Source organism: Mustela putorius, unplaced genomic scaffold (genome assembly GCF_011764305.1).
Source record: "Mustela putorius furo isolate JIRA1106 unplaced genomic scaffold, ASM1176430v1.1 tig00003866_pilon_pilon_pilon, whole genome shotgun sequence".
Taxonomy (NCBI): domain Eukaryota; kingdom Metazoa; phylum Chordata; class Mammalia; order Carnivora; family Mustelidae; genus Mustela; species Mustela putorius.
This window is the reverse complement of record NW_025422018.1, coordinates 2,212,398-2,235,008: the sequence shown is the minus strand read 5'-3', so window position 1 is coordinate 2,235,008 and position 22,611 is coordinate 2,212,398. Positions and strand designations below refer to the sequence as shown.

General features: G+C 34.9%; 1 protein-coding gene across 7 annotated transcripts in view; it reads right to left on the bottom strand.

Moving 5' to 3' along the window:
- The window catches only part of LARP1B (La ribonucleoprotein 1B), a 131,731-nt gene that overhangs the window by 40,588 nt on the left and 68,532 nt on the right, over positions 1–22,611 (bottom strand). For all 7 annotated transcript variants that reach the window (XR_001178677.2, XM_013053908.2, XM_013053907.2 and 4 more), the window contains exon 12: positions 23–146. Coding sequence is in view for 6 of the 7 variants with exons in the window: in XM_013053908.2 (XP_012909362.1) it covers positions 23–146 (124 nt within the window). In the remaining variant the exon portion in view is untranslated. The remainder of the gene's footprint in view (positions 1–22; positions 147–22,611) is intronic.

The window sequence follows — 22,611 nt, the reverse complement described above, 5'->3', positions numbered from 1 at the left end:
ACACAAAAGCAGATTTACATACCTTGCCTGGACTGTGAAGGTGCTACACGAGCTTCTTGGTTTGGCTCAAAAGGAAGTTCAGGTGTTAGGTTTTCGAACTGCTCTTTACTAATGAGATTTAGCTTCTTAAAGTTCTCAACTTCTTGCTGAAGTAGAATGGAGGAATCTAATTACTCAACTGGCTAGGAGAGTGACCAACAAACAATAATTGTTACCAATCTCAAAAACTGAGTTCAACTACAACAGAAAAAAAAATGTCCTAATAAAGAATCTAGCATTATATTTATTAACAATTAATGTTTAGGACCTAAAAGAGGCACAGAGAACCCCCCAAATATTATGAATATTATATAACTAAAATACATTATAGGAGCACACATTCTAAATCATTCATTATTTGTTCACTAGGGTATTATAGAGGTTACAAAGTAATCTAATAATGTATGTTCCCTACCCTTAAGGAATTTACAAGTTAGATGGAAAAAAAGAAAGGTACACAGAAAAATTAGCAATATTAGGCAGCATATGAAAAATGGTATATTTGGTATAAGAATTGAGATCATCAGGGAGGCATTACAGAAGAGATGGGACAAGAATGAGAAATTCAGATGAGAAGCTTAGAATAAACAATCATTTATTAGAAAACAATTCAGTTAATGAGAAAATCTATATAGAATCAGTGGCAAAAAGGCCTGATATGGAAATGTGAGAAAGCTATGAGAAGACCTTTATACCAGACAAAGAAGTTTTCACTTCATTTTCTAGTAATAGGAAACATGTGATGAAAAATAAATCTAGATGGCCCTGGAGATTCATTTCTAACCCCCATTTATAAAGTTAGCAGCAAGAAGGCTTAGTGGGTCTGAGTGTTTTGAACTTGAAGGAAAAACAGGCCATCCCTGCCTCTTGGGCTGCTGAAGCTTCTGACTGTTACATAGTCACTTAGATGTTCTCTGCCCTGACCTACATATTAGAGAGGATTAGAGAGGCCAGGCTTTAATGCAAGGTCATTTGGCCATGGTGCATGAGGACCATTCATGCCTGGCCTAAGCTGTGAAAGAAAAAAGGAGTTTGAGAGATTCCCTGCACTCTACTACTTTTTGTTACGTTTCTGCCAATAAACCCTGTATCATACCTACATCACTCAGTGTGAATGGGTCCATGACCCATTAGAGAACAACATCCAGAGAGGGTCTTAGCAGGTAAAAAAAAAATAATAATAATAACAAAACTGTCAGATGGACAAACTAAATATCATCACAAAACAGTCACAGTACCTTGCTCTTAACAGCTAACCAAACAATCTTTCCCTTCTGCCTTCAAACATGAACAGTTGTTAGCTCACACCATTCATTAGATCCTGCAAGTCTTTTAAACTAGAATCTATCATGTTTTCATGAGAATACATTAAGTGATTACTTCAGGGGCGCCTGGGTGGCTCAATCAGGTAGGGTCTGCCTTAGTCTCAGGTCATGATACTGGGGTGCTGGGATCAAGTTCCACATGGGACCCTCTGCTCAGCGGGGAGTCTGCTTCTCTCTCTCCCTCTGCCTGCCTCTTCCCCTGCTTGTGCTTCCTATCTCTCTCTCTGTGTCAAATAAATAAATAAAATCTTTTTAAAAAAATGATTATTTTGGTTTGTCCTATACCAATCCTGCTCTCCCAAAATTCTTCAATAAGCTCTTTAAGCTAATTCAGAGTCATTACTCCTCACTGTCCCTTATCTTGTTATTACCAATTCCTACTAAAAAAGAACTTACTACTATGATTATCATATGTCAGAGATAAATATATTTCTAACCTGATGGGAACAAAAGTAATATGTTTCTGTTTTCACTTTTTAAATTAATTCATTAAGGCATCATACACATATATGCATATACACACTAGAGAAGTGCATTAATCATAAGTATACATCTCAATGAGTAATCAAAAGTGAATAGATCTGTGTTATCAACATTCATGTAAAGACATTACCACACCCTAGAAGTAACTTTCATGTTCCTTCCCGTCACTACCCACTTCCTCTTCCTAAAGACAATCAATTAGCTGACTTTAATACTATAGGTATTTTGCCCAGTTTTGAACTTGATAAAAATATAATCATAATGAATGGTTTCTTATATGCAAAATTATCTTTATGAGATTCACTGATAGTTTGCAACACTACAGCAGAGGTCCCCAAACTACAGCCCCCAAAAAAGGCCAAACAGGTTTTTGTAAATAGTTACACTGGACCACCTACACACCCATTTGCTTAATTTCACGTCTGGCTTCATTGCTACAACTCAGAGTAGTTGGCACAATGTATCACCTATAAAGACTGAAATATTTACTATGTAGCTCTTCACACAAAAAATTTCCTCATCCCTGCTCTATGGTATTCTATTGTATAATCACACCATAATTTTTAAAAATCCATTACACTGTTGGTAAGTATTCAATTCCTTTCCAGATTATAGCAATCACAAATAATGTTGCTATAAATATATTTTTATAAAACACTTCTCTTGCTGACAGAGATATACATTTTTTAAAGATTTTATATATTTTAGAGAGAGCAGGGGAGGGGGAAGGGAGAGGGAGAATTTCAGGCAGACTCTGGTGCTGATGTGGGACTTGATCTCATGACTCAGAGATCATGACCTGAGCTAAAGAGTTAGGATGTTCAACTGAGGTACCCAGGCACCCCAAAGAACACATTTTATTGAATGTTTACTAGAATTGGAATTGTTGAAAAGGGTGATATGCTTCAACTTTCACACAAAATGCCAAATAATGTTTTCACAGTGGTTGTACCTATTTCTGTTCCCACTAGCAGTATATATTGCTCTACATCCTCACCAACATTTAGTATTATCAGTTTATCAACTACGTAGTCATTCTAAAAAGGACCAAACTATGGATATACATACACAACAACCTGATGGACCTCAAGGGCATTATGATTAAAAAACATCAATCTCAGGGCGCCTGGGTGGCTCAGTTGAGAGTCTGCTTCAGCTCAGGTCATGATCCCAGGGTACTATGATGGAGTCCGGCATCAGGCTCCCTGCTCGGCGGGGAGTCTGCTTCTCCCTCTGCCCCTCCTCCTGCTTGCACTCTCTTCTCTCTCTCTCAACATGGACAGGATTAGGAGAAGATTATGCTGAGTGAAGTCAGTCAAGCAGAGAAAGTCAATTATTATATGGTTTCACTTATTTGTGGAGCATAAAGAATACACTGAGGACATTAGGAGAAGGAAAGAAAAAGTGAATTGGGGTAAATTGGTGGGGGAGATGAATCATGAGAGACTGTGGACTCTGAAAAACAAATTGAGGGTTTTGGAGCGGAGGGGTCAGGGGTTCGGTGAGCCTGGTGGTGGGTATTAAGGAGGGCATGTATTACATGGAGCACTGGATGTGATGCATAAACAATGAATCCTGGAACACTGAAAAAATAAAATAAAATTTAAAAATAAATAAAATCTTATAAAAAATACAACAATCTCAAAAGATCACATGCTCTATGATTCTATTTATAGAACATTAGCAAATGACAAAATTATAGGGATGGAGAACAGATTAGTGGTGACCAGAGGTTAGGAACAATGAAGGAGAGACCCATGAATATGAGTCTTACAGCTCAAGGGACATCCATGTGGTGATAAAATAGTTCAGTGTCTTGACTGTGATGGTAATTACATACATCTACACATGTGATAAAGTGACATAAAACTAGACACAGATGAGGCACTTGGGTGGCTCAGTTAAGCATCTGCCTTAGGCTCAGGTCATGATCCTAGAGTCCTGGAATCAAGCTCCCTGCTTGGTAGAAGGCAGCCTGCTTCTCCTTCTCCACCCTGCTTGTGATATCTCTCATTCTCTCTCTTGAATAATAAAACCTTAAAAAAAATTATACACACACATTTGTGATAAGAAATGTCAATATCCTGGTTTTAATATTGTGCTTCAATTATGTAAGATATAAACTTTGGAGGGAACCAGGTGAAGCATACACTGGACCTCTCTGTACTATATTTCCAACATCCTGGAACTCAATATCTTAAAATAAAAATTCAAAACTTTAAATATATAGCCACTCTGGTAGATCTATGTGCAATCACATTATGGTTTTAATTTGCATCTTCCTGATTACTTAATACTGCTAAGAACATTTAATATATTTTATTTGGATTATTCAATTCTATTATTCATTTTTTTAAAAGATTTTACTTATTTGAGAAAAATATATAGAGACAGCACAAATGGGGGTGGGCAGGGAGAAGGAGAAAAAAGCTCTCCACTGAGCAGGGAGCCCAGTGCAGGGCTCCATCCCAGGACCCTGGAGCCACCCAGATGCCCCCAATTCTATTACTCATTTTTCTGCAGATTTCTTTCTCTTACTGATTTATGAGACCTCTTTATAATTAAATGTTGAAAATGTCTTCCTCCACTCTGTGGAAGAAGGAATTTGCCTTTTCACTCTTTCATGGTGTCTTTTGGTGAAAAAAGTTTTTAATGTAGTGCATTTTATAAGTCATTTCCTTCATTCTGTAATTTCCTTCTTAAGAAATCTTTCCTCTTTTGGACTCCTCCTGTACTGTTGCTGGGAATGAAACTGGTGCAATTCTGGAAAACAGTATGGAGGTTCCTCAAAAAGTTAAACTTGCAACTACCCTATGATCCAGAAATTCCACTGGGTATTTACCCAAAGGATACAAAAATACAGATTTGAAGGCGTACATGCAACCAGATGTTTACAGCAGCATTATCAACAATAGCCAAACTATGGAAAAAGCCCAAACATTCATCAAGTGATGAATGCATAAAGAAAAGGTGGTAAATATACATACATTGGACTACTACTCAGCCATAAAAAAGAATGAAATCTTGCTATTTGCAATAAGATGGATGGAGCTGGAGTGTAGAATGCTAAGCGAAATAAGTCAGAGAAAGACAAATATCATATACTTTCACTCATATGCAGAATTTAAGAAACAAAACAGATGAACATAGGGGAAGGAGGAAAAAAGGAGAAAAAAAAAGGAAGAAGAAGAAGAAGAAGAGGGAAACAAACCACCAGAGACTCCTAATGATAGTGAACAAACTGACGTTTGAGGGAGGGAGGTGATTGGGGGTGGGCTGGATGAGTGATGTGTATTAAGGAAGGCACTTTGATGAGCACTGGGTGTTGTATATAAGTGATGAATCACTGAATTCTCCTGAAACCAATATTGCATTGCTTGTAACTAACTAGAATTTAAATGAAAATTTCTAAATAAGTTAAATTTTTTAAAAAGGAAATCTTTCCCCTTTCTACAAATGCTATACCTTCTCTTTATAATTTTTTATCTGATTATGAAATTAACATACTCTCTATTTAAAAGTTTGAGCAGCACAAGGGAATAAAAGCAAAAAGCAACACACACACACACACACACACACAGAGCTTTCCCGACTCAAATATCATATAGTATCTCATCTTCTAGAATATTATTTTGCCTTTCACATTTAGAATCACAATATATGTAGAATTGATTCTTTGCATATGGTAGGAGATAAGGGTCAATGTGCACTTAAAAAAATGTGTATTCTGCAGATGTTGATGCAGTATTTCATCAAACAGTTTCTTAACTGTATTATTTGCATTTTCTATATCCTGATTTTTTTTATCTTCATTCACCTTTCTTAATAAGAAAGTTGTTTCAAAGTCTCCCATTATGTTTATAAATTTGATTTTTTTGTACCTGCCAATTTTCATCTTACATATTTTGATGCCACATTATTATATGCATACACTTTTAGAAGTATTATATTTTCTGTGGCAACTAAACCTTTTATACTTATGAAGTGTCCCTTTTTATCTTGAATAATTCTTTTTGCTTTAAAAAATCCACTATCAATAGAGTTACATCAGCTTTGTTATGTTTATTGTCAATAATTTATTCAAATCTACAAACACGTTTATCCTTTACATTGTTCTTCACTCTTTTCTCTATCTTCAAGCTTCCTTCTGGAATCATTTTGAAAATCTTTTGACTGTATCTCCTATGCCTAAAACAGTCCTTTTAATATTTTCTTTAAAGCAGATCTGCTGAAAACAAACTTTCTCAGTTTTCACATGGCTGAAATTATTTTACCTTCATTTTTAAACAAATTCATTGAGATATAACTCATATACCATAAAATTTGCCTATTTTAAGTATATGATTCAATGATTTATTTACTTTATTCCTGAACACTAATTCCCTTTCAGTACTGTGATTATATCATCCCACTGTCTCCTGGATTCCATTATTTCTGCTGAGAAGTTGGCTGTAAGGTTTATTTAAAAACAAAAACAAAAAACAAAAAACTGTATCTTTGGGGTCCCTGGGTGCCTCAGTTGGTTAAATGTCTGACTCTGGTTTCAGCTCAGGTCATGATCTCAGGGTCGTGGGATTAAGCCGTCAAGCTCTGCACTCAGTGCAAAATCTGCTTGAGATTATCTTCCTCTTCCCCTGCCCTTCTCACGCTTGTGCACACACTCTCTCTCTCCCTCTCTCTAAAATAAATAAATAAATTTAAAAAAAAATTTAATGTAGCTTCTAAAGTAATCTGCTTTTTTCCTCTGGCTCTTATTGTTTTCAGCACTTTTACAATGATGGCTTTGACATGGTTTTCCTTGAATTTATACTTTGTGGAGTTCTTAGGACTTCTTAAATTACCCCTCAGCAGTTTTGGTAAAATGCCACCCATAGTCTCTACAAATATTACTTCTGCCTTGTTCTCTCCTCTCTCTTCTGATAATCCAAGTATATGTTAGACCTTTTGACTGGATATCCTATGCCTTATACTAATTTCTGTATTATCTACCTTTTTTGCTCCATGCTTCACTCTGGAGTCTTTCGACCTACTATCTTATAGTTTAGTAATTCTGCATTTAGCTACACTTATCTACTGTTAAGGCAACTTCCTGTGCTCAGTTACTGCACTTTTCATTTCTGGAATGTCCATTTGATTTTTTTTTTTTTTTAAGATTCCAGTTCTCTGCTGAAATTCTCCAACTTTCTTTTTTTTTGAAATCATATTAACAATAGCTAACTTAAAATGTTTGATAACTCTGTTATCTGCATCCCTATGGGTCTATTTCTTGTTTCTTTTTTATTTTTCCATCACATCACCTTGTCTTCTTATATGCCTGACTATTTTTTGAGAGGCAGACATTATTATTAAAAATTTGAGGCCTAGGACACTACTTTCCTCCAGAAAGGATTTGTTTCAGTTAAGTGGCTAGAGGCATCAGAATGTTAACTCAATAAAAGATTAAAATTATTAGAAACTGACTACTGAAAGCAGATCTTTTCCAGTTTACCCTACTTCCTAAAATGTAGCCCTTCAGAGTTCCCAAAGCCTGGAAGGTTTACTGGAGGTTCTCTTCCCTCTAGTTTTTGAATTCCAATTTTTGTCACCCTTGCCCCATGATTTTTTTTTTAACTCTTTTCTGCCTCTCAGTTGATTTTTCTGGAACTGACAGATGCCTCTAAGGAAATGCAGACACTGATGCCTGTGTTATTTAGATTTCCTACTTTCAGATTTTGACCACACAATTCTTTACTATATTATTAGTTCTGCCTTCACAAAAGTTTTTTTTTTTTTTAATCAACTTTCCTAGCTGTTCTCAGCAGGAAGACTCACGTGAATTAATCAATCTACCAAAACTAAATATACGCTCAAATCTAATTTTTTAATAAATGTATAACTTGTTTTGCTCTAAAAGGGGTCAAAGAGTCTTAATAATCGAATGTATAAGAAATACTTATAAACACATGAATTACATTTCAGTATGTGAGTAAAAAACAGGCATACATGAGGTACAAGAGTAGAAGAGAAGAGTGATTTATTTGGAATAGAGAACAATAAATGCTATGAAAGAATTATTTCCTGAGGGGATAATATTTGAACTAGATTTGCAATCTAAAGGATGAAAAGGAGTTTGGCAAGCAAACCATATTGAAAAGATACTGCAGGCAGAGGGAACAAAACATGCAATGTGGTAATGATGGAGTATAAAATTTAATTCTGAAAGCAGTGGCATAATGAAGATAGACATATATGAAAGAGCCAAATCATGAATTACTATTTGCCAAGGAATTTGCACTTTATTTTGGAGGGGTGAGTAAAGAAGCACCAATTAGAATTAAGAAAAATATATAAGTGGCTATACCTTAGAAATTTGAGGGGTTACATTCTTTTCCTTGGGATCATTTACTTTGAAAATAATGTAAGCCTGAAACTCTATCCATCACTGCAAGCACATGGAGCAAGCTGGTTGAAAATGAAATGTTAACACAGAAGAAAGCACATCAAAGATAGGGAGCAGAGAGATGTAAAATCATACTCTTAAGTTTCAGATAAAGACTCACCTAAAAGCAACAACTGCTTCTTGGACTTCTGGTGATAAACTCGCTTACTTGCTGGGAAGAAAGGAGGAAAGGAGAAAGGAAGCAAGAGACTACTCTGACAAGAGGAAAGCTGCAAAGGGAATAAACTAGAGCCAAGAACCTAGTGTATAAACTACATGGAAAGATGATGCAGTCCAGAACTATTGCATGGCTGTAGGAATGGATAGGAAAGGATGGATAGAACTTAGTGACAAACTGCATGTTGGAAGTTAGAAGTTGATAAAGAGTCCTGAGGTACCCAACCTACATTTAAAAATACAGGAGACAAATTGGGGATAGGTTCCTCTAATTTCTTTAAATGGAGATAACACAAAATGAGATACCTTAGGAACAAGAGAGATAGCTGGAAAATCTGACTGGTTATATATTGCTAGATACCCACAGACATAGGAATGTCATTAGCCATACAGTTAATGACAAAGACCTGGGAGCAGAGTCCCTTACTTGTGGAAAAGATAATACAAGATAACAAAGTAATAAGGGAGGAGATTAAGGACAGAAGCAGGGAAGACCATATTTAAAAAGCAAGCAAAAACTGTACACTTTAAAAAGAGAGGGGAAAGTAGACAGTCTTGTTGTGTCATAAAGTATGAAAAGTGCTAAACAAATAGGGGCATATCACTTGTACACAAGTCACCCTGAGAAAGCTCTAGCCTGACCATATTTGAGACATTCTGAACATCAAAATGAATAATTCAAGTGGCACCTGGGTGGCTCAGTTGGTTAACCATCCAACACTTTGTTTTGGCTCAGGTCATGATCTCAGAGTCATGGGATCAAGCCCTACACAGGGCCCTGCACTCAGTGGGGAGTCTACTTGAGGTTCTCTTTCTCCCTCTTCCTCTACCCTCCCCGACATGCTCTAAAATAAATATATTTTTTTAAAAGAATAATGACAGGAATGAAAAGGAACCCATTCTAAAGTCCATACTGACCCTAAAAATAAATAATTTAATTAATTAATAATAAATAAAATGGAGCTCTTTTTTAACAGAAGAATGCAAAGTAATTAACATAAAGAGAAAAAATAAAAAAATTACCATCATATAATCACCATAGTAGTAATATATTCAGGAAAAATCATCAATAAAGGCTAAAACATTGAGTGGAGACTGCTGGGGAGCAATTTGCAATTTTGAATTGTCACTCCAGAGATAACTAATTAATTACAAAAGGGAAAAGGTACCTTTACAATGAATAAATCTGGTACACATCTTGATAACCAAATGACCAATTCTAGACCCAACATCATTATGTCTCCTGAGGTAATGTACTGAACAGTGCACAACATCACCCAAGTAATGTTCCTGCCAAAATATTTAACCTGAAATTAATCGTGTGGAAATGTCAGGCAAACCTAAACTAAGGGAAATTTTGTACAATCACTAAACTGGATGCTTCAAAAATGTCCATGTCATAGAAAAAAAAAAAGGCTGAAGAATTCATCTAAATGAAAGAACATTAAAAAATATAATTCTAGGGGCAACTAGGTGGCTCAGTGGGTTAAACCTCTGCCTTCAGCTCAGGTCATGATCTCAGGGTCCTAGGATCGAGCCCCGCATTGTGTTCTCTGCTTAACAGGGAGCCTGCTCCGCTGCCTCTCCCCCCCCCCCCGCCTGTCTCTCTGCCTACTTGTGATCTCTCTTTCTCTGTCAAATAAATAAATAAAATCTGTAAAAATATATATAATTCTAAAAGCAATAGTTGGTATCAAAAAAATAGTTGGTATCAAAAAATAAGTTTTGAAGGAATTATGATAATTGTGAGAAATCAAAATATGGACTGTATATTAGATAATAGCATTCTATCAATGCTAAACTTCCTTTGTTTGATAGTTACGGTTGCACAGGAGAATGCACTTGTTTTTAGGAGATACAGGATAAGAGATGTAATGATGAAGTGATGAAATGTCTACAACTAACTCTGAAATGGTTCAGGAAAAGGCATGTATTTTACATGTATCTATAAAAGTATAATGAGAAAAAAAGCAAATGTGGTTAAGATGTTAACAACTGTTGAATCTAGGTGAAAGGTATACTGGTGGTTCATTATATTATTCTTGAAACTTTTCTAAAGATTTAAACTCTCCGAAACAGGGACTTTGAATAAATGCAGATATGTATTACAGATAGAGAAACATGTCTGTAACATATATAAAAAACTAACACACTTTAATAATGTCTTTCCGAAGTATACATTTATCTACAATTCATATTGGCAAGAATAAGAAGGATTCTCTTCAGCCAAGTTTCTGGAAAGAACCCTTGGTACTGCAACTATATCACCTCCTACTTATATCAATATGAACTGCAGTCTGGGTGGAAGAAGTAGGTAAACAGTTAAGATTTTTTTTTTTTTAAAGAATGACCATGACCTTAGAAAAAGTAAGAAGCCCATAGAAGCAAAAATTAAAGTTGAGAATACGTCCCTTTGTGGTTCATGATCCCAGAAACCATTTATTTTCTTGGCTTCTTCAAGTGAAACTTTTATATAACTACACCTATTTTTTCTCCTAATAAGTACTAATGGGCATTCTTTTCTCTTTTGTTCCCCTCTTGTTTTTCTATACCTTAATAATTCAATAATTTTTCCAGTTTTAATTCTCTCTTCTACACTAAATACCTTAAAATCTATATCACTGGCTTTCTTACCATGTCCAGGATTTAGAGAGAGGATTAAAGACATTTTACATGAAGAGACACCATAACACCAATCAACATTTTCATATGTGATCCCAGTATTATTCCCTTTTAGTTTTTCCTTGTTAATGTTCCTATTTCTATCACACTAATACTGAACTGTTTCTTTCTCTCTCTTTCTTTCTTTCTTTCTTTTTTTAAGATTTTATTTATTTGAGAGAGAGAGAGAGAGAAAGAGAGCACAAGAGGAGAGTGAGAGGGAGAAGCAGACTCTCTACCAAGCACAGAGCCTAATGTGGGGCTTGATTCCAGGACCCTAAAATCATGACCTGAGCCAAAGGCAGCTGCTTAAGTGACTGAGCCACCCATGTGCCCCTACGAACTATTTCTTTAAAACCTTTTCCCATAAAAAAAAATAATAATAATAATAAAATAAAAATAAAAATAAAACCTCTTCCCAGTTTGGCACTTTTCATTCTCACAAAGCCTAGAACATAATCAGTTGTTAATGAATGTTGAAAAAAAAATATCCCTTTGGCTCAACATTTCATTTCACCTTTATTATGAATGAGTATGTTAACTCAATTTTTGCCCTCTCCAACTCTGAGCTAGGCTGTGTCAAATTAAACCATATTAATTCATATTTTGATCACATCACGTTATAAGAACTACAACTGCTCCTGATTCTAAATTCCCACATAACTTTCAAGATACTTCACAGTCTAACCCCATCACACCTACCCAAACAATGTTCAATTTCAGCAAAGTATCATTGTTAACATTTAACTTATAGAAATCTGATTTAGGGGCACCTAGGTGGCTTAGCTGATTAAGCATCTGACTCTTGGTTTCCATGCGGGTAATGACCTCACACTCTGTGTCAAGTCCATGCTTAGTGAGCAGTCTACCTGAGATTCTCTCACCCTCTCCATCTCCCCCCACCCCCTGCTCTCTGTCTCAAATAGACATTTAAAAAAATTTTGATTTATACTTGTGTAGCAGTAACAATAATGGTAGTTTTCCAGGAATGCAACTGCCATTCTATGCAATGAACAAATGTACTAACATAATCAAACCCTAAAATGCTAACTCACATAAGAAAAAAAAAAACAACAAAAGGATGTATACATTTTAATAATGTTCTGATCCCTAGAAAGTAAAGTGTTCAAACAAGTATAGTTACACCCAGTCCTAAAGGACCTAATTTTATAATTAAGGGGTTTTTTAAGTTTCCATGCTACTGTGGAGTGCAAGGCACCACTTGAACTCATGGCCCTGAGATCAAGACATGAGCTAAGATCAAGAGTCAATTAACTGACTAAGCCACCCAAGCACCCAAAGGGCTTTAATGCTTTAAAAATAAAGTCGAGAACCATAAAGAAACAGCATTTGCATTATTTTAAAAATTAGTCTCTAAGAAGATGACCATGAACATAAAGAGCCACCAAGTTAGAATCCTCATAAATTTTCTCAAGTGCTTCAAAAAGCGAATCATTTTATCTAATCCTGCTATATTATTATATACATGATAAATTTACATAGCACATTATGATGTGGGGCTGTACTAAGCCATATACATAACTGAAGGGTGGTTTAAATACTTTGGCTATACTCCACTTACAACTTAAAAGGACTCTAGAATCAATTCCCAAATAATACTTAACTCTACTGTATTAGAGAATTTACATAGTTAGGTCTTCTTAGACCAATCAATACTGAGCAAACTTTCTTTGCTCAACAGACAATATAAAAAAATTGCAAGCTATGTTTTTCATGAATTCGATCATTATTAGGATATTAGTAAGTATATCTGATACCAGCCTAAGTGTCTTAGTGAAAATAACAACAAACTGATACAAAGTACCTATTTCTAGCATTGTACAACTATCAGTCCAAGACTGATTTCTGAGAGGAGAAATTTACAAGGTGGATTCCACCATCATCTGAGCTCTCTTAATGGATACAATTTCCTAACCATGGCATAGGAAGCTTCAGCCCAAGGAAAGAATGGCTATCCTGCTGAGCTGAGAAGGTAGTACTTAGCATTCCAGGAAGCTGGAGCAATGCAATCTGTGAAAAGAACACTGAAGAAGAGGCAGCTATGACGGGTAAGGGGGCAGTAAGTTTGAGTAAGGTTCAGACCCCCTAATGGCTAAACATGGAGGACAAAACTCCCTGAGACATATCCAAAAGTAGCTGCTATGGGGTTGAGCTAAATAGATATACTAAAGGTTCACAGTGTTAGGAAATGACAAGCACTCAAATCCAGTTGAGAATGGAAACCCCTTGTTAACCACTCAGTAATACCATGGCACCCAGGTGAGATACATTTAAAAAATTAGGCCTTGCTATAAAGTGCTAGGCCCCTAGCATAGTTTAACATAAAATTTGGCAATACATTGGGTAAGACAGAGTTTAGAGGTTAAGTTCTGTCAAGCTAAAGGCTTTCCACAAATCTGACCAAACAAAGATGAAATCAAGCCCATGCAATTCCAAGCTGGCCAGCCAACTGAACAAAAAAACTCAACATTCATCAACAGAAGATGACATAATCTATAACCTCTAAAGTAAAGTATTTACATGTTCCATAAAATATTTTTTTAGATTATTAGATGTGAAAAGAAAGGAATATATAACCCTCAGTCAAGAAAAAAAAAAGCAGCCAATAGGAACGACAGTTCCTTTTCTTTGAAAAAGAGAAAAAAAAAACCAGACTGGGGAGGGGGGGGGGGAAACACTTTATATACAAGGGAACAACAATACAGATAAAGGTTCATTTCTCATGAGAAACAGTTTAAGGCCTTAACAGAGTATCTTCCAGATGGTGGAAATTCAAATTCAAATGTTGGACTTTAAGACAAGGACTTTAAAGCAAATATTACATATTTATGTCTGATGAACTGAAGGAAAAGATAGCCTTAATGAGTGAACAGGTAAGGAATCTCAGCAGGAAAAAAGTAAACTACAAAGAACAGAAACTCTAAAAATAAAAAGTTTGTATTGGGTGAGCTTAAAAATAGAGGGGAGATGGCAGACAAAAGATAGTGAAATTAAATACAAATTAGAAGATACAATCCAATCAGGTAAGAAAACAAGAACTTCAGGATCTTTGAAACTATGAAATAGTGTAACATACATATAATTGAAATCCCAAAATTTAAAAATGAATAAGAAAGAGTAGGAAGAAATAATAGCTGAAATTCTCTTCAGTTTTGAAGAAAACCTTCAAATTATTCGTCCAAGAATTTCAGTTAACCCTACGCTGAATGAATTCAAAGAAAACCAGTCAGAGACAGATCGTAGTAAAATTGCTGAAAAATCAGTGTTAAAGTGGAAATCCTGAAAGCAGCCACACAGCAGGGGAAAACACTTTATATACAAGGGAACAACAATACAGATAATGGTTCATTTCTCATGAGAAACAGTTTAAGGCCTTAACAGAGTGTCATCATTAAAATGCAAGACAACAACAACAAAAATAATCTTTCAATCCAGCTTCTGTATCTAGTAAAGATATTATCCAAAAATTAGTGTGAAATAAAGATATTAAAGGCATTATCAGGTAAACAAAAACTAGGATGATTTGTCAGCAGACCTGCACTACAAGAAATGCTAGAAAGTGCTCACAGGCTGAAAGGGAAATGATAGCAGATAGAAACATAACAGAGAAAGGAATTAAAAAGACTGATATAAAATACTATTATACTAAGTGAAATAAGTTAGAGAAATACAAATACCATATAATTTCACTTACATGTGGAATCTAAAAAAACAAAACAAATTAATAAACAAACCAAAAGCAGAATCAGACCTATAAATACAGAGAACAAAACTGATGGGTGCCACAGGGATAGGGGAATGGGCAAAATGGGTGAAGGGGACTGAGAGATACAAGAATCTACAAGAATCCAGTTAAGGAGTGAATAAGTCATGGAGATAAAAGATTTTGCACTATAGAGAATTTGTCTATGGTATTGTAATAGTGTTCTATGACAACTGACTGTAGCTACACTTGTGGTGAGAGCAAACTGTGAGGTATAGACATGGATCACTATGTTATACACCTGAAACTAATGTAACATTTTATGTCAACTATACTTGAATTTTAAAAATTTAGGTAATGTAAAAATAAATATATTTTAAAAATAAAAATAAATTTAGTACTGGTGGGGAAAAAAAGACTTGTTTCCTTTTCACAATTTCTTTAAAAGACTACTGATACCTTTTGTTTTTTTAAGACAACTGATACTTTAAAGCATTAAAATATTATTATTTTAACATGGGACTTAGAATACATGTAAAAGAATATAACAACAATAGCACAAAGGTAATGGAATTATATTTTTGTAATTACATATTATATACTTACTTGTAAGCCTAAAAGTATTAAAATTAGTTGAGAAGTTAAAAGTATAAAGTGGTACAATAATGGCTCTAAATAAATTTTGAAGTTAAGAGTTAACCACTAACATAAAAACTATAAAGACATAAGTAACATTCAAAAGAGGAAATGAAATATTATAAAATGTTTATCCCAAGAGGATCTAATACTTAAAGGACTCTAATACTTAAAAATTGTAAATCACATTTCTAAACAATCTATGAACAAGAGAAGAAATCACAATGAAAATTATAAAATATTTCAACTATATGATTAACAACACAGCAGATCGAAATTTGCCAGAAGTCAAACCAAAGCTTAGAGAAATTTGTAGCTTTAAATGACTATAAAAGGAAAAAGGTTTACTAGTGAATATGTTTCAACCTTAGGAAGCAAGAAAATAAGAGCAAATGAAATCCAAAGTAAACAAAAATAAATTACAGTAAAAATCAATGATACAGAAACAACACACTGAGAACATAAAACAGTATTCTATCAAACAATTTTTGCTGTGGTTTTAACTATATCTTCCCAATTAATAATAAGGTTAAGCAATTTTTTCATTTGTTTGTCATTTGGATTTCCTCTTTCCCAAAAAACACATCCTTGGCTTTTGGTGATTTTTAAAAAGGGCTTTCTTTGCCTATTGAGTCCTAAGAATTCTAACACACTCTGGATAATCATTTGGGACCATTTATATTCTAAAATATATTCTCTCAATTTGAAAATTATCTATTTTCCATAGTCTAGTCTTTAAAAAACATACTTTTTTTGGTTGTTATTTTTAAAAATTTGTTTTATTAAGGTATAATTTGTAGTTTCAGGTGTACAATATAGTAATTCATTATTCAAGGCTCATAATGATGTATACTCTTACCCTCCATTATTTCACCCATCCCTTTACCCACTTCCCTGTGACAACCACAAGTTTTTTCTCTGTATTTAAGTCTGTTTTTTAGGGGTTTTTAAATTCATTTATTTTGTTTCATATATGTATAAATGCCACATGTGAAAAGCATGTGGTATTTGTCTTTCTCTGACTGACTTACTGCACTTGGCATTGTACCTTCTAGGTCCATCCATGTGGTTGCAAATGGTAAGAGCTCTTCCATCCTTTTTTATGGCTGGGTAATATTCCTCTGTGTGTGTGTGTGCGTGTGTGTGTGTGTGTGTGTAATAAAATAAACATTTTATTTATATTTATTCATATATTTTATTATGATTAAATATAAAATATAAATGTATATTTACTTATATATGTTTTATTTTATATATACAGTGGAATAAAACACAAACACACACACATATATAAAACACTTGTTTATACATTAATCAATCAATGCACACTTGGGCTGCTTTCATACCATGCCTATGGCAAATAATGCTGTAATATACATATGGGTGTATATATCTTTTTGAATTATTGTGTTTGTTTTCTTTTAGTAAATACCCAGTAGTGGAATTATTGGATCATATGGTAATTCTACTCAAAATTTTTTGAGGAACCTCCATATTATTTTCCACAGTGGCTGCACCAGCTTCCATTCCCACCAACAATGTACAAGGGTTCCTTTCTTTCTTGTTTTTTATTTTAGCCATTCTGAAAGATGTAAGGTGATCTCTCACTGTGGCTTTAATTTGCATTTCCTTGATGGTTAGGGAGGTTGGGCATCTTTCATGTGTCTGTTGGTCATATGTATGCCTATTCAAGCCTTTTGCCTATCTTTGGATTATTTGTTTTTTGGTGTTGAATAGTGTACTTTTTCTATATATTTTTGAATACTAGTCCCTTATTGATTACATCATTCGCAAATATTTTCTCCCATTCAGTAGATTGCCTTGTTTTTTTTCATGGTTTCCTTGCTATGCAAAAACCTTTTATTTTGGTGTAGTCCCAATAGTTTAAATTTGCTTTTGTTTCCCTTGCCTGAAAAGACACATCTGAAAAGAGACTGCCATTGCTGATGTCAAAGATACTACTGCTTATGTTTTAGGAGTTTTATGGTTTCAGACTTACATTTAAGGTCCTTAATCCATTTTGAGTTTACTTTGGTATATTATGTAAAAAGTGGTCCATTTTTACTCTTTTACATGTAACTGTTCAGTTTTCCTAGCACCATCAGCTAAAGAGATTGTCTTTCCCTCATTATATATCCTTGCTTCCTTGGTTGTAGACTGACCATATGTGTGTGTGTTTATTGATAGGCCCTCTCTTCTGCTCTATTAATCTTTGTGCCAGTACCATATTGTTTTGATTACTATAATTTTGTTACATACCATAAAGTTTGAGATTGTGACACCTCCAGCTTTGTTCTTCTTTCTTAAGATGCTTTTCAATTTGGAGTCTTTGTGGTTCCATACATGTTTTAGGATTATTTGTTCTAGTTCTGTGGAAAATGTTGTTTTTATAAAAATTACATTTCTTTATTACAAACAGAGCTTCCCTATGACCCTGCAATTGTACTACTGGGTATTTACCCCAAAGATAGAGATGTAGTGAAAAGAAGGGTCATCTGTACCCCAATGTTTATAGGAGCAATGGCCACAGTCGCCAAACTGTGGAAAGAACCAAGATGCCCTTCAACAGATGAATGGATAAGAAGATGTGGTCCATATACACTATGGAGTATTATGCCTCCATCAGAAAGGATGAATACCCAACTTTTGTAGCAACATGGATGGGACTGGAAGAGATTATGCTGAGTGAAATAAGTCAAGCAGAGACAGTCAATTATCATATGGTTTCACTTATTTGTGGAGCATAACAAATAGCATGGAGGACAAGGGGAGATTAAGAGGAGAAGGGAGTTGAGGTAAATTGGAAGGGGAGGTGAACCATGAGAGACTATGGACTCTGAAAAACAATCTGACGGGTTTGAAGTGGCAGGGGGTGGGAGATTGGGGAAACCAGATGGTGGGTATTAGAGAGGGCATGGATTGCATGGAGCACTGGGTGTGGTGCAAAAATAATGAATACTGTTATGCAGAAAATAAATTTTAAAAAAATTATATTTCTTTACAGTAGTACATTTCATTTGTATTGTATGGACATTTTAGCAATATTGATTCTTCCAATCCATGAGCACAATATACCTTTTCATGTTTCATCTTCAGTTCCTTTCATCAATGTTTAATAGTTTTAAGAGTATAGGTCTTTCACCTGCTAGGTTAAGTTTATTCTTATGTATTTATTCTTTTTGGTGCAATTCTAAGTGGGATTACAATTTCTTAATTTCTCTTAATTTCTCAATTACTTAATTTCTCTTTTTGATACTCATTATTAGTGTAAAGGAACTCAACAGATTTCTGTATATTAATTTTGTATTCTGTGACTTTACTGAATTAATTTTTCAGTAGTTTTCATCAGTCATTTCTGATAGTTTTTTGGTGGATTCTTCAGGGTTTTCTATATATAGTATCATGTTACCTGCCACTAATGAAAATTTTACTTCTTTACAAATTTCGAAGCCTTTTCTTTTTTCTGATTGCTATAGCTAGGACTTTCAGTACTAGCCTGAATAGAAATGGTGTTAGATCATCCTTGCCTTGTTCCTGACCTAGCTAAAAGTTAATTAATTTCATTCATCTTAAAGAACCACTCAGGAGTGGCTCATTAATCTTTTTTTTTTTTTTTTTTTTTAGTCTCTATTTATTTCTGCTCTGATCTTTATTACTTCTTTCCTTCTACTTCTTTTTCAAGCCCCTGCAGGTGTGAAGTCAGGTTGGTTGAGATTTTTTCCTTCCTGTGGTAGGCCTGTATGGATACAATCTTTCCTCTTAGAACACCTTTTACTAAGTAACCCAAAGTTTTTGGACCACTGTGTTTTCATTCTCATTTGTCTCCATGTATTTTTTTATTTCCTCTTTGATTTCTTGGTTGACCCTTTCATTGTTTGGTAGCATGTTATTTAGCATCCATGTATTTGTGTTTTTCCTAAGTTTTTTTTTTTTTTAAGATTTTATTTATTTGAAAGAGAGAAAGCCTGAGAGAGCACAAGCAGTAGGAAGGGCCAAAGGAGAGGGAGAAGCAAGCTCCCTGCTAAGCATGGAGCAGGACAACATGGGGCTCAATCAAATGACCCTGAGATCAGGACCCAAGTGGAACACAGACACTTAACTGACAGAGCCACCCGGGTGCCTCTCAAGCTTTTTATTGTGATTAATCGATACCCAGTTTCATATTGCTGTGGTTAGAAAAGATGTTTTTAAATTTTTTAATTTTATTGAGAATTGTTTTTTTGGCCTAATGTCATCTATTCTGAAGAATGTTCCATGTGCACTTAAGAATGTGTATTCAGGGGCACCTGGGTGACTCAGTTGGTTAAGCAGCCAATTCCTGATTTTGGCTGAGGTCATGATATCAGGGTCATGGGACTGAGCCCCACATAAGGCTTCATGCTCAGCACAGAATGCTTGGGATTCTCTCTCCCTCTTCCCTTCCCCCTGCTCACTTGAGCAGTCATTCTCAATAGATAAAATCTCAGGGGAAAATGTGTATTTTGTTTTTTTGGATGAAACCTTATATCTAATAGGTCCATTTGGTCCACACGTCATTCAAAGCCACCATTTCCTTGATTTTCTATCTGAAAGACCTACCCACTGATGTAAATAGGGTTAATGCCCCCTACTATTGTGTTACTATCAGTTTCTTCCTTTATTTCCATTAATAGTTGGTTTATGTATTTAGGTGCTTCCATGCTGGATGCATCAATATTTACAATCATTTTATCATCTGGTTGGATTGTTCCCGTCATTATGCAGTGTCCTTCTTTTTCTCTTATTACAGTCTTTGTTTTTAAGGCTCTTTTGTCCAACAATATATATTGCTACTCCAGCTTTCTTTTCACTTTCATTTGCATAGTAAGTGTTTCAATATTCCTTCACTTTCACTCAGAACTTCTTTAGTTCAGTATGAAGTAAGTCTCAGAAGTCATGTATAGATAAGTCTTTTTAAAAACTAATCAGTTATCCTATATCTTCTGATTGGAGCATTTAGTCCATTTATATTTAAATAATTGGTAAGTACATACTTACTGCCATTTTACTACTTGTTTTATGGTTGTTTTGGTAGTTTTTCTGCATACCTTTCTTCTCTTGCTCTCATCCTTGTGGTCTGACAGCTTTCTTTAATGCTTCGCTTGGATTCTTTTATTTTTTGTGTATCTATTATAGGTTTTTGATTTGTGGTTACCTTAGGTTAATATATAACATCTTATGCATACTGCAGTTTATACTAAACTAATGGTTACTTAAGTTTCAACCCATTCTAAATGCATTAAAATATTATGTCATTTTTTACATCCTTTTATTTCATGCATCCCTTGACTGATTTTTGTAGAAATAACTGAATTTCCTGCTTTGTGCTTTAACCTCCATACTGGGTATACAGAAATAAAAATCAGTACACTAAAGGGATCAGTGGCAGATTAGAAGAGACAGAAGAATGAAACAGCAACCTGGAAGACAGGGTAATACAAAGCAACCAAGCTGACCAGGCAAAAGGAAAAACTATTAAAAATGAGAAGAGATTAAGGGAACTCAGTAACATCATCAAGTGTAATACTGTTTCCATTATCAGAATCCCAGAAAAAGAAGAAAGAAAAAGGGGTCAAAAAATTGATTTAACGAAGTAACAGCTGAAAACTTCCCTAATCTGGAAAAAGAAAGAGACATCTAGATCCAGAAAAGAGAGAGCTCAGCTCCCAACAAAATTAACCCAAGAAGGTTCACACCAAGACACTATAAGTAAAATGACATATAAGTAGCTTTAAAGAGAGAATTTTAAAAGGAGCAAGAGAAAAAAAAACAGTTATATACAATGGAAACTCTGTAAGGCTATCAGCTAGCTGACTTTTCAGGAGAAACTTTGTAGACCAGTAGAGAGTGCACTGATATACTCAAAGTACTGAAAGGAAAAAACTCTGCAACCAAGAATACTTTACCCAGCAAGGTTATGATTCAGAATAAAAGCACAGAGAGAGTTTCCCAGACAAACAAAAGTTAAGGAGCTCATTATCACTAAACAAGCCTTATAAGAAACAATAAAGTGAATTCTTTGTGTGGAAAGAAAAGGCCATAATCAGGAGTAAGAAAATTATGACAGGAAAAAATTTCACAAGTAAATGCAAATACACAATAAAAATAATCATTTATGAAAAAAAATCATTTATGAATATACTTATTTTTAATAATATAAAATGCACCAATAACTTTGTATATTTATGGAAAAAAGTCTTCCTTCACCATCCCCCACAAGTAGTTGAGATATTTTCTTAGAAAAGGTTTACTGTTTTGTCTTTCACATTTAGGTTCTTAATCCACTTAAAAGTAATGTAAATGTAGTTTGAGGCAGGGTTCAGATTTTATTTTTTCCCCCATGAAAGTATCTTATTGACTCATTAATAAGTAGTGTATTCTTTCCCCATTGCTCTGCAATATAACCACCTGTGTTATATATCCTGTGTCTATATTTAAATATTACTGGTTTTCTATTCTCTAAAATTATCTATATGTGCATTACCAACATTTCATCATTTGAATTATTACAGCTTCATTAAAAGTCTTAATATCTGGTAGGACAAGTTAACTCTGCACTTTTTTTTTTTAAGATTTTATTTATTTATTTGACAGAGAGAAATCACAAGTAGATGGAGAGGCAGGCAGAGAGAGAGAGAGGGAAGCAGGCTCCCTGCTGAGCAGAGAGCCCGATGCGGGACTCGATCCCAGGACCCTGAGATCATGACCCGAGCCGAAGGCAGCGGCCCAACCCACTGAGCCACCCAGGCGCCCTGCACTTTTTCTTTAAGTGTCTTTTAGCCCTCCCTTTTTTAAAGAGATGGAGTGCGGGGGGGGGGGGAGAGAAAGAGTAGAGGGGAGAAGGGAGAAGGACACAGGAAGAGAGAGAATCCCAAGAAGGCTCCACGCCCAACAGAGCTTGCCCAGTACAGAGCATGTGTGGCTCAATCCCAAGACCCTCAAATCATGATCCTATCTAAAATCAAGAGTCAGACACCTAACCAACTGACCCACCTAGGGGTCCTGAAGGTCTCTTTAATACTTCTACATCTTTTTTTTTTTAAGACTTTATTTATTTGATAGAGATCACACGTAGGCAGAGACACAGGCGGGGGGGGGGGGAGCAGGCTCCCTGCTGAGCAGAGAGCCCG